Below are 17,474 nucleotides of genomic sequence, written 5' to 3' on the forward strand. Positions count from 1 at the left end.
ATACAACAAAATTATCATATTAATTTTTTTCTTTCCTCACCCTTTTCCATACCTCGATATAGTTACCATTAGGTGTGTGTGTGTGTCTGTCTATCTATCTATCTTTATATATATATGTAAAATTATTTTATGCATACTTCTGTTTATCAATTCTTTCTCTGGATATATATATATATATATATATATATATATATATATATATATATATACATATGTATATATTTAATAAATCATTAACTAACAGTAACTAATGAACCTGATATGGGCAAACAAGAAAAAATTCAAGTAAGCACAGAAAGACCAAAATTGATATTCTTTTCCATTAAAAAAAAAAGCAATAGTATGATTATGAAGAAAACCTTAACATTAATCCCTATGAGAGGTGTTTCCAAGATAATAGTTTCCTCAGAGAAATCTTGATGTCCTTGTTCCTTAGGCTATAGAATATAGGGTTCAAGGTTGGGGGCACGACTGTATAGAATATAGACAATAACAGATCTAGAACAGAGTCAGATTCCTGAGGTGGCTTTAGATAAACTGTGACACCTGTTGTGATAAAAACAATGAGAACAATGAAGTGGGGCAGGCAAGTGGAAAAGACTTTTGACCTAGCATCTGTGGTTGGAATCTTCAACACAGTTGAAAATATGGGAGCATAAGAAACAGCTATGGAAATAAAACACAGAATTCCAAAGGCAATCCCAATAGCCAAAGTCACATCTACTCCAATATGTATATCAGAGCAGGATAGTTTGAATAATGAAGGAAAGTCACAGAAGAATTGGTGGATCTCCTTGGATCTACAAAAAGGCAAAGTAAATGTACCAGCTGAGTATAGAACCCCCAAAAAACCTCCACTAAGCCAAGAAACAGTTGCCATTTTCACACAAGTCTTTCTAATCATGATGACTTCATAGTGCAGGGGCTGGCAGATGGCCACATACCGGTCATAGGACATCATTGTGAGTAGTGAAAGTTCTGATGCTGCAAAGGAAATGACTAAAAAGAATTGTAATACACACCCCATGAAAGAAATGGAACGACTATGGCTCAGTTTGTGATAGATTTAGGGAGTGTGGTAGAAATAAAGCAAAGATCTAAAAAGGACTGGTTCTTGAGGAAGAAGTACATGGGGGAGTGGAGATGTTCATCAAGGGAGATGAGGTGAAGATGAGCAGGTTCCTCATCAGAGCCACCAAGTAGATCAGTAAGAAGAGCATGCCATATAAGACCTGCAACTCCCAGATGTTGGAAAATTCTGTCAGGAGGAATCCTGTCACCATGCTGAAGTTGGCCGTGCTCTGGGCTTCCTCTTGATTATCTGCATGGAAAAAAGAAGCAGTTATTAAATGATGAGAACACTTGATGTGCTCTGTGGCTTTGTGCAAATTGCAATGTTTTGGTTGGGTCATTTGTTAAATGAGGAGATTAAACTTCATTATAGTGTCTAGATTAGATACAGGAATTAAAAAAAAAACCATATACTATTTTGAGGAGGAGGTGGTAAGCTTCACCAGAAGTAGTCCAATACAGAGAACAGGTTAAGAATTCCTGAACTAGATAATTTTAAGGTCACTTTTACATTCTAAAGGTTCTGGGTTTTGAGGAACAGTATCCATAGTTTGAAAAAGTTAATAAAAATAGTAGTATATATTTAATGTATATGGATTTTAAGGATTTTTGAGCACTTTTATTATAAGAACACTGAACAATAGGTGGTTCACGAAATTTTATACCATTTTGAACATAAGATGCCAAATTTTAGGGAAGTTATATGACTTTATGGTGTGTGAAGGTTTTCTGGAGGAAGCCTTAGTTTCAGTTACAATCAATAATTACTCCAAAATTCAGCCAACTGGTAAAAATGCAAACGTTTATTTCTCCTTCCAAAATAGCCTGATTAGTTGAGGCCTAACTCTCTGCTTGGCTCCAAGAGATCTTGCAGCTTTGTCCTTGGCTTCTGCCTCTGCTTTCTTCAGCCTCCAGTCAGCACCAAGTTGGAAGATGCAATGAATCTCTTGCCTCGAAGATAGGGCTTGTGGGTTCCAAGAGCTCTCTCTGACTCCAAGTAAAACTCTCTTGAGCTCCCAGAGTTTCTAGTAACTCCTCAAGTAACTAACTCAAATAGTTAACTCAAGTAAGTACCTCCAGTCCATCCCCAAGCTCCAAGAGCTCCCTCTATATATGTGATCTCCCAAAGGTTAACTCCGCCTTCTGGAGGGAGAGGAATTCTGGGTTATCTCCCAGAGTGCAAAACCCTAACCCTGAACTCTCCCAAACGTGTGAACTCCATTGAGTACTTAGATACTTATGAGCTCTCTAAAGGTGTGAACAGAAGCATTGTTCTATCAGTTCCACTTAGTACCTTGTTTCAAGTTCTGGCCCAAAATATCTCTTTCTAAGATCAAGTCAATCACACTGAACCATGCCAAACCAGATAACTATTGTCTCTATCAACTCCAATGTCTTAACACTTTGTAAAGATTCCAACAATGGTGGTCATATAAGAATTGTTAGAAACTGACCTTCTGATTCCAAAACTGAGTTGAAACCTACTCCAAGTTCCTTTACTGAAGCAAATCTGAACTTTCTCTTCAAGAACAATTGGCTTTCTTCCCATTCTTTAGGAATGTTAGTGATATAGGTTCTCTAACAATTTTTAATGTCTATTGCTTAGAATGTATAATCCAACCATATAACTGTCATATGTATAGTTTTATTATCCCAGATTAATAGAATTGTCATACAAATGAAGTCAGTGTCATGGATTTGGCACCAACTTGAGCCTTTTTAATTTTATATTCTCTCTTAATCAAATATTATACTAGCAGTAACTGAGAACTGCCATCTTGAAATACAAATATTTTGTCAACTGGAGAACTAATTTTGTCAGCTGGATAAACTAACTAACTAATCTCCTCCAGTGTGGTATGATGAAGACAGAATGGAGAATGAAGCCCCCTCCCTACCCCTCCCCGGAGTCTGATTCATCTTGCTTTAGTAAAAATACTCATTTTTCTTCGGTTAGCTATATGAAACAGTGGATAGAGTGCCAGACTTGTACTTAGGAAGACACAAGCGAATTTAGTTTACATTTAATTTTTGGTCTATTTTCCCCTGGCTTTCTATTGCATCATGATCTGAAAGAAATGCATTTACTATTTCCACCTTTCTGCATTTTATTTTGAGGTATCTGTGCTGAAATACATGGTCACTTTTTGTGTAGATTCCATGTACTGCCAAGAAAAAGTATATTCCTTTCTGTCTCCATTCAATTTCCTCCAAAATTCTATAATCCCTACATTTTCTACATACTATTTACCTCTTACACTCCTTTCTTATTTATTTTGTGGGTCAATTTATTTAGTTGTTAGAAAGCAAGATTGACATCCCCCACTAGTATAATTTTGCTGTCTAAATTCTTTTTGTAGCTCTCCTACCTTCTCCTCTAGGAATTTGAATGTATTGATGCATATTTGTTTCATATTTATATTACTTTATTATCTATGATACCCTTTAGCAAGTTGTAGTTTCCTTCTTTATCTCTTTTAATTAGATTTTTTTTTTTTTTGCTTTTTCTTGATCTGAGTTTAATATTGCTACCACTGCTTTTTTTTTTTTTTTTTTTTTTTACTTCAGCTGATGTATAATAGATTTTGCTCCAGATTTTTATACCTTTACTCTGAATATATCACTCTGCTTTAAATGTGTTTCTTGTAAACAGTATATTATAAGATTTTGGCTTTTAATCCAATCTGCTAATTCCTTATGTTTTATGGCAGAGTTTATCCTATTCACCTTCATGACTAAAATTACTGTATTTCTAGCCACCTTCCCTCCCTCCCAAGTTATACTTTTCTCTTTCCTTCCTCTCTTTCCCTCCTCCCCTCCTGTCTATTATGCTTCTGACTCCTTAATCCCTCAAACATTCCTCCCTTTTCCCAGTCCTTCCCCTCCTTTCCCCTTCTTCTTCTGTTCTCCCTTCTATTATTCTCCCCCTTTTCTTCTCCTAGTCCCCTATAGGGTGAGACAAGTGTCTGATATTCTCTCCTTGAGCTAAATCTGATGACAGTAAGATTCAGAAAATTCTCACCCCCCTCAACTATATTGTATTCACATTTTTTGCCTCTCCATGAGTTATTATTTACTTCATTTTTACTTCTCCTTTTAATAGAATCCTCTTTCCTCCTCTAGTTTCTTTTTCATATTATCATAATAAAATCAAATTATACCTGCACCTTCTAAGTATACCCATAATAGAGATACAGATCTCAACAGTTAAACATATCTTCTTCCCATATAGGGATATAAGCTTTTTATTTTTTAAAATTAAGCTATTTTCCTTTCCTTTTCATCTTTTTATGTTTCTCTTGGGTTCTGTATTTGAAGATAAAATTTTATGTTCAACTCTGGTCATTTCATCAGAAATGAATGAAATTCACCTGTTTCATTGAATGCTCATCTTTTTTCCCAAAGATAATGTACAGTTTTGTTGGATAGTTAATTCTTGTCTTCAATTAACGTTCCTTTGCCTTGCATATTGTCTGATTCCAGGCTCTTTGATTTTTTTTAAGGTGGAAACTGCTAGGTCCTGAATAATCCTGATTGTGGCTCCTTGACATTTAAATTTTTCTTTCTGGCTGCTTGATATGTTTTCTCCTTGATCTGATAATTCTGAAATTTAGCTACAATGTTTCCTGGGATTTTCCTTTTATGGTCTCTTTCAGGAGGTATTCTGCAAATACTTTCATTGGCTATTTTACCCTCTGGTTCTAGGACATCAGGACAATTTTTCTTGATGATTTCCTGAAAGATGGTGTCTAGGCTTTTTTTTATTCATCATGGTTTTTAGGAAGTGCAGTAATTCTTAGATTGTCTCTTCTAGATTTATTTCCTAGGTTGGTTGTTTTTTAACGAGATATTTTCCATTTTTTTCTATTTTTATTTTTTTTGTTTTTTCTTTGATTCTTAAAGTCTCCTCAAATCATTCACATTTATTTGTTCAATTCTAATTTTTAATGAATTATTTCCTTCAGTTAGCTTTTTTTATCTCCTTTTGCATTTGGCAAATTGAACTTTTAAATAGTGTGTTTTTTCCATTTCACAAATTTGATTTTCAATGAATTGGTCTCTTTTTCACATCTTAGGAGTAAGGAGTCATATGCTGTTCCCATTTCATCAAATATATTTTGTAAGGAGTTAATTTCTTTTTCCATTTTGTCAAATCTATTTTGTATGGAGTTATTTGTTTTTTAAATTTTGGCAAATCTATTTTGTAACCAATTATATGATTTTCCATTTTATTAAATTTATTTTTAATGAGTTTTCATCATGTAATTCGTTTCCTTTTTCAAACTCTCTTGTAAACTTCTCATTCCCTTTCTCCATATTCTTCTAACTCTCTTTTAAGACCAAAGAGAGTCTTGTGAGATGGGAAGCAACCCATATTACTCTTTGATAATTTATCTAGAGATCATTTGTCTTTAGAATGTTCTGGGTTTGAGGTCTGTTCTTTTAGGTCTCTATAAAAACTACCTATTATCAGAGCTCATTTTACTTTTTTGCTTATTTTTTTAAAAGTTGAGTTCTGTTCTTAGGGCAGAGACGAGATTGTCCCAAGCTTCTTCTACAGGCTACTGTGGCTTTAGGCTTTCCTGGGCCAGTGCAGCAGTTTGTTCCCATGCTGGGTGAGTGTGGCTGGTCCTGCATTATTCTGGGGTTTAGAGGGTCACTGTTTGCCAAGGCAAGAGCCTTGGAGCTTTAAGTTCAAGGGTAATTACCATCTACCAAAGTATTCCAAAGTAAAGGGCCCCAAAGAAAAAGGAAATATAGGCCTTTTCCTGATTGCTCTTAAAAATCACAAAGAAAGTGGTTCCTCCTGACTTTGTATGTAGTCAAATTGAAAAAGTGATCAATCAGGGTTTGTTGCATCATTTCAGAAACATTCATTTCTTATCAAATAGCCTTGTCACCTAGAAACATAAGTAAAAATATGTGTATGTGTGCTTGTGTGTGTATGTATGTGAATGCACATCTTATTGTGAATTTGAGATAGAAATCAGGTTCAGGTGGAGACCGGTTTAAAAGGTGTCTGACATTTCCAAGTGACTGAGACATTCTAGTTCTGTTTTAAATGGGAAGTACAATTTGTAGTTAGCTATCTTAAGAAGAGTTTATTGCATTCCATTTCATATATATATATATACATGCATGTATACATATGCATACAACTATATACATAATCCACATATTTTTGTCGACTATTAGCCTTCTCTAGACAGGGAATGGAAAGGCTAGACAAATTGGGAAAAAAAGAAATTTACATGATAACTTTATTACATATTTTTTTCCCTACTATGCTATAAAATGCTTGTTTTATTTCATAAATTTTAAAAAATAAAGTAAATAACCATAAAGCTAATTTTTAAAAAGAGTGAATATGATAGTGGAAAAGGCTTTCAATAAAGTCTTCTGGAGTGTTTTCAGGCAATGAGCTTATGGAAGTCTTCACATTCTTTTGTCACAATCAATAAATGATAGGGTTCAGGGTTGGGAGCAGCAGTACATAGAATATAGACCACAATAGATCCAGAACCAAGTCATTGTCCAATGATGGATTTAGATAAGACATGGTTGTAATAAAAGGCAAGAGAACAAAGGGTAAGCAAGTGGAAAAGTCTTTTAACTGACCCTCTATGGTTGTAATCTTCAGCACAGTTTAAAAATGGAACTATAAGAGGTACTAATAAAAATGCAGCACAGACTCCCTAAACTGAATTCGCTAGCTATAGTTATAGCAGGTATGATATGTGTATCACAGCAGAAGATTCTGAGTAAGGAGTGGTGATCACAGAAGAACTGATGAATCTCATTGGAATTATAGAAAGGCAAAGTGAATGTACTAACTATCTATAGGGCCCCAAGGAAACCTCCAGTAAGGCAGGAAGCAGCTGTCACTTTTACACAAGCCTTTTTGTACAAGACAACTTCATATTACAAAAGCTGGCAAGGAGTCTAGGAATGACATGTTAAAATTAATGGTTTGGGTGCAAATTAAAACAGGGTTGTCTTTTTACACAAAATATCATGTTGAATTGTCTCTGGAAGAACTTTACCTTCAATTATTAAGTATATAACAAAAATATTTATTAAATTATTTGTGTATTCCTGGCAGTGTGCCAATTAGAAATTCAGATATTTGCAACCAGATTTGTTCTTTTTTAAAAAAGATTATTTATCTCTAACTTTATTTTGAAATTTTGAGTTCCATATTCTCACATTATCTACTATGTTTCCCTTATATAACATTGAAAAAACTCTGATGATGCAAAGAAAATAACTTTAAAAAGTTTTTATATATCCTCTAACAGAGGGATGAAATGGCTATGGCTCTGAGAATTGCCACTGGATTTAGGGACTGTGGTAGACATTAGGAAAAAAAATATAAAAAAGGCAAGTTCTTCAGGAAAAAAGTATCTGGAAGAGTGAAGATGAATATCAAGAGAGATTATAGTGAAGATGAACAGGTTCTGCAGCAGAGCCACTAGATTGATCAGCAAGAAGAGCAAGGGTTCGTACATGACATGTAAGATCTGAATCTTCCAAGTATTTGAAAAACCCATGAGGGGAAATTCTGTTACCATGGTGTGGTTGGCCGTACTCTGTCTTTCTGCACAGAGAAAAGAAGTAGCTATCAAATGATGAGAACACTCTATTGAATGTCATGCTCTCTTGGTTCAGACATACTGTGTGACTTTGTGAAAATCAGAGTCCTTTTATCTACTTTGCATTTCTAATTTTCCAAATGCATAGATGAAATGATAGTAAAGTATCTTAACCTTAGGTATATGAATTTAGATTTTAAAAACATATTTTAATAAATACACTAAAACAAGAATTGAGAATAAATAACAACTTTTTCCCCCTTGTTCCAATGAGGAAATAAAGGACAAAAGACCTGGAATGGATCCAAGAGAAAAGAAGTAAACTCATTTATTTGTGTGTGTGTGTGTGTGTGTGTTTACTTTTCTGATGTAGGAATAGGTGAGTTCTTTTCAAAATGTTTTGGTTTCTTTCTTTTTTTTTTATTTATACAGGATGAAAGTTGTTCAGGGAAAAAGAAAAGCAATCTCCAATAAAATTGGAATTAGTTTAAAATGAAGGTGGGAAATTTTTTTTTTTTAAATGGAGAGGTAATTTTTTGTTAGGAAGCTTCTAAGCTTCCAGAATGTCTGCTATTTGGTCCAATTTGGAACATTAATTCAGCCTACTCTTTGTACTTTCCTCTTAGTCTAGTCAATAAAAAGAAAAAAAAAACAGTATAATAAAGAGATGAAAACAGTCTTTTACTTCCTAAGTTTGTTGTAAGAAAAAAAAAACTTTTGGGATAAGAATTCATTATTTGACAAAAACTGCTGGGATAACTGGAAATTAGTATGGCAGAAATTAGGCATGGACCCACACTTAACACCATATACCAAGCTAAGATCAAAATGGGTCCATGATTTAGATAGACATAAAGAACGAGATTATAAACAAATTGGAGGAACATAGGATAGTTTATCTCTCAGACTTGTGGAGGAGGAAGAAATTTGTGACTAAAGATAAACTAGAGACCATTATTGATCACAAAATAGAAAATTTTGATTACATCAAGTTAAAAAGCTTCTATACAAACAAAACTAATGTAAACAAGATTAGAAGGGAAGCAACAAACTGGGAAAACACCTTCACAGTTAAAGGTTCTGATAAAGGTCTCATTTCCAAAATATATAGAGAACTGACTCTAATTTATAAGAAACCAAGCCATTCTCCAATTGATAAATGGTCAAAGGATATGAACAGACAATTTTCAGATGATGAAATTGAAATTATTACCACTCATATGAAAGAGTGTTCCAAATCATTATTAATCAGAGAAATGCAAATTAAGACAACTCTGAGATACCACTACACACCTGTTAGATTGGCTAAGATGACAGGAAAAAATAATGATGATTGTTGGAGGAGATGCGGGAAAACTGGGACACTGATACCTTGTTGGTGGAGTTGTGAACGAATCCAACCATTCTGGAGAGCAATCTGGAATTATGCCCCAAAAGTTATCAAACTGTGCATACCCTTTGATCCAGCAGTGTTTCTACTGGGCTTATACCCCAAGGAGATACTAAAGAAGGGAAAGGGACCAGTATGTGCCAAAATGTTTGTGGCAGTCCTGTTTATAGTGTCTAGAAGCTGGAAACTGAGTGGATGCCCATCAATTGGAGAATGGTTGGGTAAATTGTGGTATATGAATGTTATGGAATATTATTGTTCTGTAAGAAATGACCAGCAGGATGAATACAGAGAGGCTTGGAGAGAATTACATGAACTGATGCTAAGTGAAATGAGCAGAACTAAGAGATCATTATATACATCAACAATGATACTGTATGAAGATGTAATCTGATGGAAGTGGATTTCTTTGACAAAGAGACCTAATTCAGTTTCAATTGATCAATGATGGACAGAAGCAGCTACACCCAAAGAAAAAACACTGGGAAATGAATGTAAACTGTTTGCATTTTTGTTTTTCTTCCTGGGTTATTTTTACCTTCTGAATCCAATTCTCCCTGTGCAACAAGAAAACTGTTTGGATCTGCACACATACATTGTATCTAGGATATACTAGGACATATCCAACATATATAGGACTGCTTGCCATCTAGGGGAGACGGTGGAGGGTGGGAGGGAAAAATCGGAACAGAAGTGAGTGCAAGGGATAATGTTGTAAAAAAATTACCCTGGCATGGATTCTGTCAATAAAAAGTTACTATAATAAAAAAAAATAAAGCAGTGGTTCTCAAAAAAAAAAAAGAAAAAATTAATAACATCAAATGAGAAAATAAAAATATAAAAAAGTATAAGATTTAAACTATAAGGCAGTTATCAAAGATGTGATACTGGCTAAGAAATATAAAACAGAATAGACATTTAGTTTACAGCACAAATCAATATAGTAATCTTGTGCTTGACAAGCATAAATACAAGTTTGGGTGATAAGAATTCATTATTTGGTAAAAATTGTTGGAAAAACTGGAAAGCAGCACAGCAGAAATTGAGCATAGACCAATATTTTACACTATTTACCGGTCAAAATGGTTATATAAATGCTTAGATATAAAAAGATAAATTGTAATCAAATTTGAAGAACATGGACATATAACTTGTCAGACTTGAGGATAAATAATTTATGAATAAATTAGATAGGGAGCAGAGTAAGGTATATATGAATATTTTCTATCAATTAAATCACAAAGTTTTTGTACAAGTGAAAAAATGTAACCAAGATCAGAGGGAAAGCAAAAATTCGGAAAATCTTTTTTTTATAAAGTTTTTCAGATAAAGGTCTCATAGCTAAAATATGTGAAGAATTTTATCAGTCTATATTAATACAAGCCATTATTCAGTTGATGAATAGTCAAATAACAATTTTCCAGAGAAGAGATCAAAACAACTTATTTTATATGAAAAATGCTCTAATTCATTTCTTCAATCATGAAGAAACACATATTAAAACAACCATTTTATACCATCAGATTAGATTAAATGATTGAAAATAAAAGTAAGAAAAGTTGGATGGAATGTCAAAAAATTGATCCTCTAATACATTGACTTAAGACCCAGAAATATCATTATTAGGTCTATTTCCAAAGATTATTTGGAATAAAGGAAAAGAATTATATATTCTAAAATATTTATAGCAGCTCTTTCTGTGGTGACAAAGAACTGGAAATTTAAGGGAAAATAGAGGGAAATTTCAGGGAAAAAATTGGGGAATGATTGAACAAATTGTGGTATATGATTGTGATGGAATCTTACAGGACTATAAGAAATGATTTTTGAAAAACATGTATAGACTTGAATGAAATAATAAAGACAACATGAGCAGAACCAAAAGAATATTATATACAGTAACCACTTTATTGTTTTAAGAACAACTTTGAGCAAATAAGTCATTTTGGCTATTATAAATACCCAAATTAACTACGAAAGACTTATGAAGGAAAACATTATTTGCATCTAGAGAAAGGACTGATATAAGTATTTATAGAATGATTTACATATATATGTATGCATATACATACATACCCACATAAATTTTCTAGTAGTAGCCACCTCCAGGGCAGGTAAGGGGGATATAAGAAAAAAATAGGGAAAAAAGTTGCATGATAACTTTATCATATATTTAAAAAGAATAGAATTTCAGTTTCATGTGCAAATATCTTTTTTGTCCCACTCTATGGAAATGTTTATTTTATGTCATAAATTAAAAAACAAAGTTATTAAAATAAAAAAAATATTAAAAAAGTAAGTATTTGATCATGGAAAAGCCTTTGTGATAAAACCCTCTGAAGAGTGTTTCATGCTATGAGCTTCTTTAGTGAATTCTTCACATCTTTGTTCCTCAGGCTATAGATGATAGGGTTCAAGACTGGGGGCACCACTATATAGAACATAGACAACAATAGATCTACAACTGAGACAGTGTCTGAAGGTGGACTTAGATAAGACAAGGCTGCAGTTGAAATAAAAAGAGTAAGAACAAAGAGGTGGGGTAGGCAAGTGGAAAAGGCTTTTGACCGACCCTCTGTGGTTGGAATTTTCAGCACAGTTGAAAAAATGGGGCCATAAGAAATAGTAATGGAAATGCAGCAAAGAATCCCTAAACTGAACCCAATAGCTATAGTTACATCAAGTGCAATATGTGTATCAGAACAAGAAATTCTGAGTAAGGAAGGGACATCACAAAAGAACTGATGAATCTCATTGGAGCTACAGAAAGACAATGTGAATGTACTAATTGTATATAGGACCCCAAACATACCTCCAATGAACCAGGAAGCAGCTGCCATTTTTACACAAGCCTTTTTGTTCATGATAACTTCATAGTTCAGGGGCCGACAGATGGCTACATATCGATCATAGGACATCACAGTTAAGATAAAAAGCTCTGATGACGCAAAGAAAATAACTAAAAAAAGCTGTAAAATGCATTCCAACAGAGAAATGAAATGACTGTGGCTCAGGAAATTGGCAATGGATTTAGGAACTGTGGTAGAAATTAGGCAAAAATCTAAAATGGATAAATTTTTCAGGAAAAAGTACATGGGGGATTGGAGGTGTTCATCAAGAGATATGAGAGTGAAAATGAGCAGGTTCCCCATCAGAGCCACCAGGTAGATCAGCAAGAAGAGCATGGCATGTAAGATCTGAAGCTCCCAAGTATAGGAAAAGTCCATGAGAAGAAATTCTGTCACCATGGTGAGGTTGGCCATGCTCTGGGAGTTCTCTTGACTGTCTGCACAGAGAAAAGAAGTAGCTATCAAATATTGAGAATGCTGAGTTTGCTGAATATCATGATCTCTTGGTTCAGACTTTCTCTGTGATCTTTTGTAAATCAGAGTCCCTTTGTTTACTTTGTTTTGATAATTTGCCAAATGCATAGATGAAATTATATAAAAATATCTTAACCTTAAGGAAGTGGATTTAGATTTAGAAAACAAATTTTAATAACTGCACAGAAACATAGATGGGTTCTTTTGAAATCTCCTTATTTTGTTTCATGTGTGTAAAGCTCTGATTCTGAAAAAGCTTTCATATAATTTACCAGAAGAAGCCAAAAGCACAAAACAGCTTAAGAACTTCTTAAGTAAAGATAAAGTTTAATTTAACTAAAGCTTCCTTTAAAAGCTCTTTTACCTTCCAAAGGTTCTGCATCTCTAGGAATGGTATCCTTGCTTTTTAAAAATATGACAATAGTGGTAATATCTCTTTAAATTGTATGATTTTTAAAGATTGCAGCAACTTTTTATCACAAGCTTTTTGTGAAATTGATTTTTTCAAGTACTATTTGAACATTTTAAAAATAAAATACTAAACACTTAGAGAGGTTTTATGACTTTCTAGTGATTATACTTTTTGTATAACATGGATGTTAACATAGGCTTCAGATTTCAAGACTGAATTGAAAGCTCCTTAGATTCCTGCATTGAGGCAAACATGGACTTTCTTTTAATGAGTAAATAGTTTTCTTTCCATTCTTTCAAGAATAATAATGATGTCTAACAATTTTAAATGATGTCCACTGCATAGGTTAACTCAGCCAAGACAATGTCATTTTTAAAGGCTCATTAACCCAGAATAAGAATGGTTATGCAAAGAAGTGAAGTGTCTTGGGTTTGACATTTACCTGGGTCATTTAATTTTATATTCTTCTTTAATCAAAGACTAGAACAACAATTCAGAACAGCTATCTTGAATTATAAATCTATTGTCCTTTGGAGAACTAACTCCCAATTCACCTTTGTTTGTGCTGAGAATGTTTTACACTCTTTGGTGGAATATAGAACAATTTTCTCTCCAGATTTTTATTCTTCTTGCCAGAACTAAAATATCCTTCTATCTTGAGGAAAGTCAACATTACATTGCAGATTGCCAGGTCTAAAAGACCTGAGTTTAAATCTGGGCTCAAATACTTACTAGCTATGAGACCTAGACAAACCACTTAACTATTTTTTTTGCTTCAGTTTTCTTATCTTAAAACATGCCTAATAACATTACTACCTTCCAGGATTGTAGTAAAGGACAAATGAGATAATAAAGATAAAGCTTTTAGTACAGTGTCTAGCACATAGTAATCACTATATAAATGTTAGCTATTATTGTTATTATCTATCCCCATAAATTCATGAATTACTAAAATGGCATATTCAAAGAAACTATTGATTTTATGAAGAATATGTGTAAACAAATTTGTGATACATAAACAAAAGGAATTATTGACAAATACACTTCAACAATACTTTCCCACAAAGTTTTGTTTACCAATTTCTGTATATAAACCTTTCTCCTAAACCTGCATAGTGTGAAAGATGAACAATGTCCAGTCTAAGGTCTTAAGATACTTCTAGAAGTCCAAGAATAACAATACAAAATTGTAAAGAAATAATTTAATAATAGAATTACAGAATTTAGGAAGATGTGAGAGTAAGAGTTTACTTTTGACAGTCTCAGGAACAGCTTCTTGCTTTATGAAGCTTTGTGTGTGTATATATGTATATGTTTAAACACATGTATATATATCAGCGTGTGTATACACATATACATCCTCTATTTCTCTTATACAGTAAAATGGGATTTAAACAGTGGACTGGATTTTTTCAAGCACAAATATTTAGATTGTTGAAGGATATATTCTCTATATTTTACTAGGAAATAAAGAGAAGCAGAAATGAACAGGAAGAGAGATTTTCTATTTTCTCAATAAACCTTTTAAAATCCTAACTTTTAAGATGTTTGTTTTCATTTGAGATTTTGGGATTTTTACTAAAATTCCCAACATTTGTAGGCATTCTTCTTCAGAAACCTATTCTTTGTCTTCCCTGGGACTTCTATCCCTTCTATCCCTTAATATTTTCCCTGGCAATCACCATTATTCTGATCTCACTTTCTTACCTTCCAAATTGAGAGATGTCCAAAATGACAGATGTCAAACTGACTTTTCGAAAGTAAAATCTCAGCATGACACTTTACTACTCATTAAACTTTAGTTCCTCCCTAATACTTCCAGGATCAAATATAAACTATTGTGTTTGGCAATCTTTTATGAATCAGAACTTAAATTTTCTTGTTACTCATATTGCTTATCATTTTTCTCTAAACCCCCACAGTCCAGCCCCAAATCCCTTCTTGCTATTCCTTTTATCTGTCATTATTTCTCATTCCCATGTCTTTGCACTGCCATTTTCCATGCCTCACGTACATTTCCTTCTCACTTCAGTTTCCTAGAATTCCCAAATTTTCAAATCTCATCTAGTGTCCTCCATTTAGTACTTATGACCAATTTATTAATATGACCCCAGTGAGGTTGTGGGACATTTTAGGATTTAGTCATCCATAGATCTAAGAATCGTTTTGATAAAAAACATAAATATCCCAATATCAATTAGATTACATTTCAAATTCATTTTTCATTCTAATCCAATGCCTCCAAAATCCATGTTCCATGGACAGTTATGAGTTAATTGTCAACCTTTGTCAAGACAAAATAATCTCAACAACAAAATGCATACCATTGTAACTACTGTAACTCTTAACCAAACTTCTTGCCTTTTCCTCTAAATTCCCCTTGTTCTTATTTGATATTCATTTTAATGTATTTATATATGTATATCTTACCTCTTTCAAATAGTCTAAAATTTTTGAAGGCAAGGATCATTCTGACTTTTGACTTTGTATTCCTAGAATAATGATTGACCTAAAGTAATAACTTGATAAATACTTTTTGATTGATTAGATTCATCCCAAACTTCCTGAATTCTAAAATTCATGAAATGATTAACCATATTGTTTTATTATCTCTTTAAGAGATAGTTTAGTTGCATTGGATTTTTTCATTTTTTACTTTATTTGTGCTTGGTTGATATCAGGTATTAGTATACATGTTTTGAAATGATTGAGAAAGACTGTGTGACTTTGAAACTGGAGACAGCCTGAATGAAGTTAGTTCCAAGTGGGCAGGGAGATTGCTGGGAGAAGATGAGCCAACTCAGAAATCTGATCAGGTAGCAAGGGAGAAATACAAAGGAGTTGTACTATTAAATGGTAGAGAAGAGAAGATGCCCAAATTTAGGAGAGAATAAATTGGAAACAGAAAAATCTCTAAAGTAATCTTTATTTTTTCTTCAATTTTGCTTACACTTTCCCCTTTTTTTCATACTAGAGACCTTCTTTAGTCACACATAAAAGTTTTCAGAAATACTCTCAACATTTACTCATATATAGTCTCTGATATTTCTGCTCATTTGAGATTGCTGGCAGACTAATGTTTTTATAATCTTAGTTATAAAAATACTGATGCATATATATTTTGACAAAAGAAAATGTAAGTTCATACCTTGTAATCCATTTATTTCTTCAATCCATTGCTTAAGGGTCAGACCATGAGATCTCCATACATTATCCAATATGATTATATGGAGGTGGAAGGATTTTTCAAAAGGAAAGAAGATTCATAAAAAGGAAGTAATAAAAATTTACTGACCCTTCTTTTCCTTGTCCTAGTATGACTTTACCATTTCTTAGACCCACTGCAAGTATACTGGAATACAAAGCCTTAGCATCTTTTTAGGTATGATGAACACTTTAAAAAACAAAAACAAAAACTTTGGTTGAAGCATTTAAAGTATCTGTAAACAATCAAGTTTCTTAATCCCTAATTGGTTCTTCTGATATTGAAATACTTGCCAGACACTTTCATCATTTTATTTTCCTTTATCTACCTTTTGGGCATCTTCTGAGCATGATAGAACTGGAGTTCTCTAGGGTGTTCCTGCATCCATTGTGTATCATGGGTCCTAAGTCCCTGAGTAGCTCAAACCCCAGAACCTGCTGCCAGCTTATTAGAAGGATTCCTAGGGGATTGTGGGACATTTTAGGGTTCAATAACTCCTTGATATTATGACTCATTTTAATAAAAACATAAATACCCTAGTATCCATTGGATTAAATTTAAAATTAATTTTCTTTCTCACTGAACTCCTAAAATTCATGTTCCATAGAGAATTATTAATGATTTTCCTACTTTAGTGAAAACAAAATAATCCCAGCAACAAAATGCATATGTTTGTATGGATTAGGAAAATTTATTCAGAAAAGTGATTATTACTGATACTATGCTATGTACAATGATTATAGTTTACAATTTTCCATTTATCAAAAGAAAGCAATAGTTTTTTAACCTTGATAAGTTGACACATATGTTGTTTTTGTATTGTGTCTGGCATTTATTTAGTAGTAGGCATAGTCAGCATTTATTGAGTTATAGAAAGATATCATGATGGTATTCTCTTCATTTCTTTTGATAGAGATAGAAATTTATTTCATATGTTTTACTAAATAAAGTCTCCTTGCAAATACCATGTAATGAATCTGTATCAGTTTTTCAATTAATTCACCCAGTTATTTTTGTTACTTTTATTTTTTTTTGGCTGGATTATTTATAGCACACTTTTCAGACAAAATACTTCTTCCTTTGATCTTTCCTTAGATGGTTTAAACTATTCTTTCTACTGAGTGTTTGATTTTCTCATATGAGTACATCTATTCTCCATGTGTGAATCCTTTTGTTTCTCTCCCTTTTTATTCTTTGAATAATGTAGTGTTTTTTCTATCTATATCCAAGAATTAGAGTGTATGCCATACAATTTCAAATATATCTATGAGGTCAAATTTTCCATTTTGAATTAAGATTTTTTTTTTTGTTCATTTTACTTGTTGTCTAATGTTGGAACATTTGTATATAGACTTTTTAGCCCATGTATTTTTTTTTTTCTAATTAGACCTTGTATTGTGGTCTCAAATATTATATTTTTTCATTCATTTGGCTATACTTTGTAATATATAATTCAGTGGATATTCATTTAAAATTCTTT

General features: G+C 32.9%; 1 protein-coding gene and 2 pseudogenes across 1 annotated transcript; all 3 read right to left on the reverse strand.

Moving 5' to 3' along the window:
* Positions 1 to 373: 373 nt before the first annotated feature.
* LOC100928331 lies at positions 374 to 1,412 on the reverse strand (annotated as a pseudogene).
* A 5,012-nt stretch (positions 1,413 to 6,424) lies between these two features.
* On the reverse strand, positions 6,425 to 7,790 carry LOC105750461 (annotated as a pseudogene).
* Positions 7,791 to 11,402: 3,612 nt separating this feature from the next.
* On the reverse strand, positions 11,403 to 12,317 carry LOC100924231 (olfactory receptor 14A2-like). The gene has a single exon (XM_003769223.1). It carries the CDS (start codon positions 12,315 to 12,317, stop codon positions 11,403 to 11,405), a length of 915 nt encoding a protein of 304 aa, XP_003769271.1.
* Between the last annotated feature and the right edge of the window lie 5,157 nt (positions 12,318 to 17,474).

This window comes from Sarcophilus harrisii, chromosome 4 (assembly GCF_902635505.1).
Source record: "Sarcophilus harrisii chromosome 4, mSarHar1.11, whole genome shotgun sequence".
In the NCBI taxonomy this organism is placed as follows: domain Eukaryota; kingdom Metazoa; phylum Chordata; class Mammalia; order Dasyuromorphia; family Dasyuridae; genus Sarcophilus; species Sarcophilus harrisii.

What these genes read in the sequence shown, in the direction of transcription:
- LOC100924231 (XM_003769223.1), bottom strand. Translation starts at nt 12,317, where the DNA reads ATGGCCAACCTCACCATGGTGACAGAATTTCTTCTCATGGACTTTTCC.